We start from the raw sequence: 9,178 nt of genomic DNA, 5'->3' as shown, positions 1-9,178 counted from the left end.
GGTATGTGAAACAGGGGTGTTAGATACTCTATCACTTTATCAGGAAAGACTTCGCAATAGAATATCTTCTGCTCTGTTAGAAGACTCCAGGGCAGCCTAAGCGTACAAGTGCAGCCTGCATCCATTTGCTAAAAGTGTACCAGGCACTATGTTAGGCCCACTCCTTGTTCTCAGGGGGACAGATGTGTAAATAAAGATGGAACATGTGCCAAAGGTGGGGGTAGGGTCAGAAAGAGGATGATCATTTGATCCTGCAATGTTGGGAAAGTCTTATTAGATGGGATGGCATTTGATCTGAGTCTTGAATCAAGAGTAGATTTTTGTCAGATGCTTGGGTGAGAGGGGGGCAGATATGGCAGGCAGGAGCGAGGGGCTTAATCAAAGGACATGGCAAGTTTGGACCCAACCATGTGCAAACCCTCTCTAATCTTTGTCCAGGCGTTTTTGCCTACATGCTTAAGTAGAGCTGGACCCCCATTATCCTGAGAAGGCGCTGTCCCTGGGTGAACATGCTGTTGGCTTCAGGACTCTGGTCCAAGATGTTACCTGGCTGCATCAAACATTAACGCTTGCTTTGAGCCACTAGCAACCTGGTCTCATTGCTAAAGAGCACAGCCACGGGTCCTGATGGGTGGTGAAGTACATGTCCCCTAGAAGGTTGTCATCCATTGTCACGGCCACTGTGTCCTGACTTCCTGGAGCTCAGATGCATAGTGAAACACACTCAGGTCTATAATGAAAACATCTGTTCAATTGCCTGGAAAACTACTCATCCTGAACCCCAACTTACAAGTCTCTTTTACTGTGAGGAACTCCCCCGGAAGCTGTGGGTAGCATGAGCAGCACTCCTTTTTGTGCTCTGTGGGTCCTTCTTCTTACCTTGCTTTAGGATCTAACCACAATCTATTGTAATTTGTTTCCCTGAGTGTCCTCCTGCTGGGCTGTGAGCTCCTGGAGGGGATGATAGGTCATGCATAGTATTTGGTTCCTGTACATACAAGGTGTTCGCTAGATGTTTGTTAAATGGACATGTGAGTGAACGAACAAAGATTGAGGTGGTGGGTTTTACACAGTCTAAAAATGTTATCAATTGAAAGCTTCATCTTCATTATCTTCCGTAAGAAAATGGTAGGGCCTAAGGATTTCCTTCCGAGAGCAAAACTTTTTGCATGAGTAGATCTCTCTTCCCCAGAAGACACTTGCTCTTGAGAATTTTGATTTAAAATCAGATTGAGCCCACAGTGACACTCTAGGGCAAAGAGGACCCTAATCTATTTTTTCAAGTTAACTTACCTGCTTCAGCAAATCCTGTTAACTGACACACTGAGGATCCTCCATGACATCTGTGGGGTTTGCACCCCCTGAAATGTAAAGAACATTTCTGGGTCAAACATCTGAAAAGTGAACATCTTCCCATCTTGTGATCTGGAAGGATAGAGTAGGGTAGATTTCGTTCCATCTCTCTCTCTCTCTCTCTCTCTCTCTCTCTCTCTCTCCCCCCCTCCCGGCTCTCTCTTCCCCCCTCCCTTCTCTCCCTATTTCTTTTAAGGAGTCTTTTCAAGGGTCTGGGGTGGTAGAAGCCTTATTCTATAGGGGAAATGTTCCTTGGCTGACCCTTCCCCATTCTCTATTCTGCCACCCTCAGATGCCACAACAGATTACACAGAATGATTTTAGTAGTGGGGCTGAGTGGGTATGGACCCTGGACTCAGTGCACAGCCCAGGCTCACCTCAGTTTATTTCTCCGCCCTGGGAGAACTGAGGTCCCTGCCTCAGACCTTGTCTCCTGGGATTGGATTATGGCTTTGAAAGGATGAGTAAAAAAATCCAGGAATAGGTCTCAATGATAGTAGCTGGTTAATTACTTCTGAGAAAATGGAAACCTTGGTCTCCTGATGTGTGCAATGACAGGCACAAGAGGAGTTTTCCAATACAATAGGGGCATGAATTTTCCAAGGGTGACTGAGAAAAGCCACCATCTGACCATGCACCAGAATTAGTTAACTTGGCTCCCCAGGAGTGGTACAGTCGACGGGCAGGAACAGTGGACCAGGAGGGCAGCACTGCTCCCCACTACCTTCTAGGTGTGTTGCCAAGACGTGTCACTGATGGGAATGGAGACTTCAGGACAGCTGGGACACTTGTAGTGTCATGTCCTATGGTGAGAAGGGAGATGATCTTGACCGTTCTGCTTTGGAAGGAGCTGGTGATAAGGAGCAGCTAAAAGCTAGATGGGTTCTTTAAATCTGTGCCAGAAATGGTGTGCACCAAGGCCTCGATTCTACAGCAGATTTTACAGTGGCCCAACTGTTTCCTTCTCTGAACTCATTTATTACTCCTTTCGTCCACTTTCTGGCACTCCTCTATGCAGACAACTGTTCTATGAACTAGACAAACAAAGCTGAATTGTCTTAGTCCCTTAGTTTTGTTCTCTCCCTTCATCTTCCTTCCATAAAAGGAGAAGGGCTATGGTTTTCCCAGCCCCTTCCCTTCTCACTGTGACAGCAGATTTTCAAAACTCCAAGGGATTGGATGCTGTGAAAAGGCCGAGGAGAAGGGGTGAATAACCCTCGTGTTTGAAAACCCAAGGAGCAGCTGTCGGTGGTTGTAACTGTCCTCTGTGAGCCTCTATCCACTTATTTAAGATCCCTTGGAAAAGCTCATCCCCAATTAGAAAAAAAATAATGGTTTGGATACGATTAATGCCCAGCGCTAGGTGGAAACGAGACCTTTCCAAAGCTGTCACTGTAGGCGAGGAATTTACCTTAGTGACACTGTTTAGGACCCTGGCTACTCGGGCCCCTTGCTCCATTAGTATCTCTTGTGGGAAGGCCTGAGCAATTTGAATCTCCAATATAAAACGGAGAATAGATGTGGGATAAGAAACAGGAAACACATCTGCTGATCCCTCAGATAATCTTTTTTTTAATATAATTTTTTTCTTGAGTTTGGAATGTTATATGTTCATGGAAGACACTTTGAAAAATAGAGACAAATCCAAAAAAGAAAATAAAAGTCAAGCCAAATTTTATTACCCAGAGATAACATGGTTAGTGTTTTTATACATATCCCTCTAGTTCAAAAAGCGTACACAGTGTTTTTTTCTTATAAGACAGCTATGTTCTGTGCATAGTGCTTTATAATGAACTTTTTCCCCCCATTAATGATATGTTGTGAACATTTTCCCATGAGATTAAGGTTTTTTCTAGCACATAATTCTAATGACTGCCTAGTATTCCATCATACAGATATTCATTCAGCTAATACCCTGTGGGTGAAGTGAACATTAAGATTGTGTCTATTTCTTGCTATTATAAATAATATAATGTATACACTGGGGAGACTGACTCAGGCTGTTCCATTGTCCTGGTCATAAGTCACTTAGTCCTTCCTCAAAAACCATTTGTCATTTTGCGGGCCAGAGAAACTGCATCACAGTTGACTTCACAATCCTTGCTCAGAACACGGGGACAAACTTAATCTACCCAAGCTGGCAGCAACCCTGAAGGTTCTCTTAATTCCACAGAAACAGCCACCAATAAATGTAAAACAACAGTTGAGCTCAACTCATGTATTCATAGCTGCATTATTTCAGACAAAACAGGGTCCCTTGATTGATTCCCCTTGGACCCTGGTCATCTTTTCAGCAAAGAAGGCAAAAAATCAGTAGAGGTAACTGGAACCATGCATTCTGGAGTCAATCATACATCATTTTAAATCATCTTCCATGTTTAATATTTTTGGTGTCACCGTTCTCCTCTTTTAGAGTAGATAATCATGAGGGGAATAGAATAAAGATCCAGGGCTCCTCGGAGTTGGGAAATTCCAAGGAGTTTCCCAAAACACTGTGGTTGGCAGAGGGGAAAGATGGGCACTAAGCAAACTCCCAGTTGAGAATCTGGGGCAAAATCTAGGCCATGAGTTTCTGGTGCAGCTTAACTTCAAGAAACTCAAGCTGCCACGTGGGGTGCGTCTTAGACACCTCCTGTTTCCATATCACTGACACTTAAGTCCAGCAGGAAGCCAAGGAGGAAATATGCTCTGAGGTGGAGGAGATGTACACCTGGGAGGTTGGGTCTGGGTGGGCCAGGTCAGCAGGTCACCGCCCACACCATTGCCCCTTTCTCATTCCAGTGGCCATGCACACATCTTCAGCCGTCGCTGGGTGTTGAGATCGTGAAGACTGAGGTTCTCATCTCAAAGTCTAGACCATCTTGCAATCCTCTGAGGCCTTGTGGCTTCTAGAAGAGGCTGGTCGAGGAAGACTTCATGGAGAGAGAATGCATTCAAGGGGAATGTCATGGGACTACACATGATGATTGAAATGTGCAAAGAAGTTTGAAAAATTAAAAATCGGTGGGGAAGGAATACTGGCACGTGCACAGACACACTCACTCACTCACTCACTCACTCACTCACTCACGTTTAATGGGGTTTCTGGGAGACGAAACTGTGGTCTCCAGTGCATATGAAAAGTCCCAGAAGGAGCTCTCTGAAAAGAGTTGGAGTGAGGAACTGGAGGAATCACAAGATTCCCCTCAGGCAAACATGTTTGTCCCACCTCCAAAAGGCAGGCATCCATTCTCAGTTGCTCTAATATGTCACGAGACACCCTTGCCCAGTCTGACAGTCCCCTGTCCACAAACAAGTACTCCAGTGAGCCATTCCTTTCCCAAGTCGCTGAGGGGTTTTCTCAGGGATGCAAAGGATTCTTTCTGGGCTGACCTAGCCCTGGCGGATGAGCTCAGCTGTCTCCTTTCCTAGGAATGCAGGCAGGGCTTCTAGGAAAGATTTACTGCAACAGGACATGGCTGCCTTCCACCACCTCCCCCGGCCACCCCTGCCTTTCTTCCAAGCTGGAGACTGAGGTTGGGGAATTTTACAGAGTGGATGCTGGGTATAGCTCAATCTTCCTGTCCTGGGTGATTGAGAAGCTGTGCAAACACAGTGGTAGCCTCTTCATGCCCATAATTGTACAGTAGTGGCACCACTATAAATGCCAGCCTGGAGAAATTCTGTGTTTCCAATCAGCCCAGGTAGCAGGCACCTGCATCTTGGCCTCTGACAATTAAGAAGGAAGAGCCTCCTGCCCGCTTGCCAGTCTGTTATTCCAAGGATGTGAATTCCCTTTCTGTCCCATCAGATTTCATCTCTCCATCTCCTTGAAGATGACAGGGACAGGCCCTAACTGGTTCCTTCTACAGTTTTCTTCTCCCTACCACTGTGACAACTTGGCCCCTACTTACAGCCTCTGCGTAGCTCAGACTCAATGACCCAATGCGATCACAGGCTGAGAGAGCTTGAAAACTGACCCAGAGAGCTAACCACGGTCCAGGTCCTGCTCTAAGGGCATCTCATGTATTAACTCATTTAGTTCTTATACAACTCTGTGAGATGGGTACTGTTATTATCCCCATTTTCCAGAAGGGGATACTGAGGCCCAAAGAAGTCCATTAACTTGCCCAAGTCACACCGCTAAAGAGTGTCAGCGTGAGGATATGAACCTGGCAGGTTGGCTCTGGAGTCCTGCTCTCAAGGCCACACTGCAGGTGGAATAAAATGGCTTTGGTTCTATCTGTCCTGCTGCTGGTCCAGAGCTGATTTGGGACCTTAGTCTGACAACAGGATGCTGTCTTGCTCCTGTGCTTGGGATCCTGCTTTGGAGACTTCCTAGTATGCTCATCTCTCTAGGATACTGTAGGATACTCTCTTCTTACCCTCCCCCATTTCAAGTTCTACAATCCCATCCTGAGCCCATCCCGATGGTCGTGGCCTTGGGCCTTGCTGATAGACCCCAGAGGGTAAGATCAATGTCTTACTCAATTCTGGGTCCCACACAGAGCCCCTAATGTAGCGCCTCACACACAAGAGGTGTTGATTGTATATTTGTTGAAGGAAATCAATGTCAAAACGCTCTGTGCCTCAGTTACCTCATCTGTACAATGAGATAACAGTAAATAGAGTTTTGTGAGAATGAATTCCGTGAATCTACGTCAAGCATTTAGAACAGGGTCTGGCATATGGCAAGTACACTCTAAGTGTAGGCCGTTATTAGTATAGATGTAGTTATCACTGTCATTACTACTTATGGGTAGAAGACTTCGGGCTCTGGGTCAGAAGCCGGGGTTCTAATCTTGGCTCTGCCACGTCTCACATCTATGATTGTTGGCAATTGGCCTAACTTTTCAATGCTTGTTTCCCCATTTGAAAAATTAGATAATAATACTTGTAACTCACAGAGTTTTTCTGAGAATTAAATGAGATAATATATGTTAAGTGCCCAACACAGAGAAAGATCTCACTAAACGACAGCCAAAAAATTGCCTTTGGTTATTTTAAAACTAATATGCATATGTTTAAAGCATTTTGGGCCCCTCAGTCCTCTTCTTGGGACAGATTCCTCCCTTTGACAGACCTGCTCAGCCCCTGTCCCTTCCCTTGAACACGAACACACACACACACACACACACACACACACACACACACACACACACAACTGTACCTCTACCCTCACATTTATGGTACAATTAAGGCCTCTGGGGTTTTGCAGGTCCCCTGTCGGCCCATGAAAGCAGGGTCTCCTGATGCAAGAGGGGTTTGGCTCTTGGAGTCCTGGAAAGCACCCATTTCCTCAGTCCTGCAGTAGAGGGACACAATATCACAGCCATCTGGAAAGGAGGGCTTGGCCATGTCTCTAGGGAACGGGACCTTCAGAGAATAGGGACAGTGAGCTTCCCTTTGATCATCTGCAAGTTACCTGCCGCGTGTGCCGGTGCCTGGCTGCTCCACACGGTTCTCGGGCGGCAGGCAGCTTCCCATAGCCCCGCTTCTGCAATGGGACCAGTAGTGACAGGAGGACAGTGTTGGGCATCCCGGTGGCTGGCCAATCAGCTCCATATCCTCAGGGCTCAGGCGTGCATGTCCAATGGCAGAGCCAGAGCCCTACATGGTACACTAACCCAGTCTCCCTTAACAACAAGGGGAGAGATGCTCGTTGCAGACACTTGTGGGAAACACTGGGGAGCAGCAAAATTGCAACAAGCAGCCCCCCATGCCTCACACAAAGGGGCCTGGCACCAGCAAGGGGGAACGTCCAGGGAAGGAGGGCACCAGACCATCAGGGCTGTTGGTGTTGGTTTGATTTTAACCATCAGAAGGATCTGTGGTTATGATACGACCATACCATTATTTCTGGCAAAGCATCCATGCTGGAGGGGAATTCCAGAGGGAGTTATGGATGGAAAAGCCAAGGAGACAGAGCCCCTCTTCCTCTTTATTGGTGAATACATGACAAGTGAAGCAAACAGGAAGGGGTGTGTCCAAGACTCTGCTCAAAGAGTGTGGCTCCTTTCAGCATGTTCAGCTTCCCTGGCGACCTCGGCATGGAGGGTCATCACTCTTCTTCTTCCCACTTCCGGGTCTTCTTCCAACCTTCACCTCCCACTGTGCTTGTGTGGTCACCATGCTATTGGAATCCAAGCGCATTCCACTGTTGCCTTCCCTGAACAGCCTCCCTTAATCCATGGTAGGGAGGGTGTCACAACTCAGCTTCTAAAACACAAACAAATGAGAAGTAAGATTTTAACTTTTCTCGACAGGAAGGAAGGAGGAGAAAGGTTATGGGTGAGAGATGTACATGGTAACACAACTAGTGGGGGTGTGGGGGAGGACAGTGGTCACCTGGCCCTTCTCAGCTGGGGGTGTTGAAAATGGGACATTCTGAAGACTACACCCTCCTCCATGGTCGGCCTCAGGATAGTCTGCAGGAGTTGACACTTAGCTCAATTATGAACATACCCTGGGAGGTGAGTATGTCATTAACACTCACGTAGAAAGGTTGCAGAGACATGAAGAAATGAAGCTCAGACACTCCTCATCAGCAATGGGCTAACCCTAGGTAAGGCAGCAGATAGGGCCACCATTTATCACTAAGGTAGATCTGTCTATATCCCCAAGTAGGGTTCCAGGCAGGAATTCTTGCCTGTTCTCGGGAATTTTTTTTTGCTTTGCCATTCCCGAATCCTGAGAAAAGTGGGCCGAGAAATTGGGAAAATTGGCTCTTTGAACCCAGGTGGTTGGTAGTATTGGCCGTGACTTTCTAGAAACGATTCATTGTGGAGAACAGAAAACAGTTTATATCTCGGGATTCGGGAATGGGAAAGCGAAAAGAATTCCTGAGAACGGGCTGGAATCCCTGCCTGGAAATCCTACCCCCAAGTGAAAGCCCAGAGGAGAAATCCAGGTCCACCCCTCGGTCTTGGAGGCAATCAGGGGTTCTGAGCCACAGGTGTCTTCAACACGAACAGGACTTCAGGTGAAGACCTGAAGTCTTCAGGCTTTCTTTGCTCTGGGAGCCACACTCGGAGACAGGTGACCACAAACGCTACAGGGCAGGTGAATGGGAACACCCCACCATGCCAGCAAGCTGGGTGATTACAGGTGTTGATGTGAAGAGTGGCCAGACTCGTTTCAAGCTTGTCACCTACCCGTGGAAAACTGGTTCTATTTTTTAACAACTGTCAACTTGGCCCCACCTGAGCCTGGGTAAACTGCCTGGCTGGGCAGTTTGAAGAGATACGTGGCAACTGTAGTCTCAGCTCTCACTCCATCAATCAGCCGAAACCTTCCCCGACCCACAGAGCCTGAAAGACAGTGAACCTCTTCGAGTCTCACTGGAGGGACAGGCAGGAGGCCAAGACCAGTATGAGTTTTCAGAATCAGCACCTAGATGGACACATCAATCGGTTGCCCTGGGGTGACTTGTTGGGGACAAGTAGAGGACGAATGTGAGGTGTGGGTGGAGGCAGGGAGGGAGGCTTTGAGATAGCACTAAGTCTGAAGTGAAAACAAATGCCAGTGCAACATTAACAAATACACACCATGAGCACAGATCTGAATGCATATGGAACGTGTGTGCGCGTGCGTGCATGTAGGACTTGAAGAGCTAAGGAAAAAGGAAAAAAAAAAAAAGAAAAAGGAAAAAAAGTTCTTTCTATCCCTGTAATCATTAGAAAGAAAATGAAGTCCAAATTGTATTCAGGGCTGCTGGGACAGAGGAAGAGAAGCAAGAATGGAAAAAACAGGCCATAAAGATGCCAGGGCTGCTTAAGCAGAAACATCTGTTGAAGTCATAAGACTAGAGGCCTGGTCAGGCTTCTAACAAACCCAGGAAGAGGAG

General features: G+C 47.0%; 1 protein-coding gene across 2 annotated transcripts in view; it reads right to left on the bottom strand.

The window, feature by feature from the left end:
- Positions 1-3,011: 3,011 nt before the first annotated feature.
- Positions 3,012-9,178, bottom strand: part of RAD51B (RAD51 paralog B) — a 626,013-nt gene continuing 619,846 nt past the window's right edge. For both annotated transcript variants that reach the window (XM_081047382.1, XM_081047383.1), the window contains exon 11: positions 3,012-7,551. In XM_081047382.1, the coding sequence (XP_080903508.1) occupies positions 7,538-7,551 (14 nt within the window). In that variant the 3' untranslated portion in view covers positions 3,012-7,537. The remainder of the gene's footprint in view (positions 7,552-9,178) is intronic.

This window comes from Rhinolophus hipposideros (assembly GCF_964194185.1).
Source record: "Rhinolophus hipposideros genome assembly, chromosome: 5".
NCBI lineage: Eukaryota > Metazoa > Chordata > Mammalia > Chiroptera > Rhinolophidae > Rhinolophus > Rhinolophus hipposideros.
Note: the sequence above shows the minus strand (reverse complement) of the source record. Positions and strands in the feature narration are given on the sequence as shown.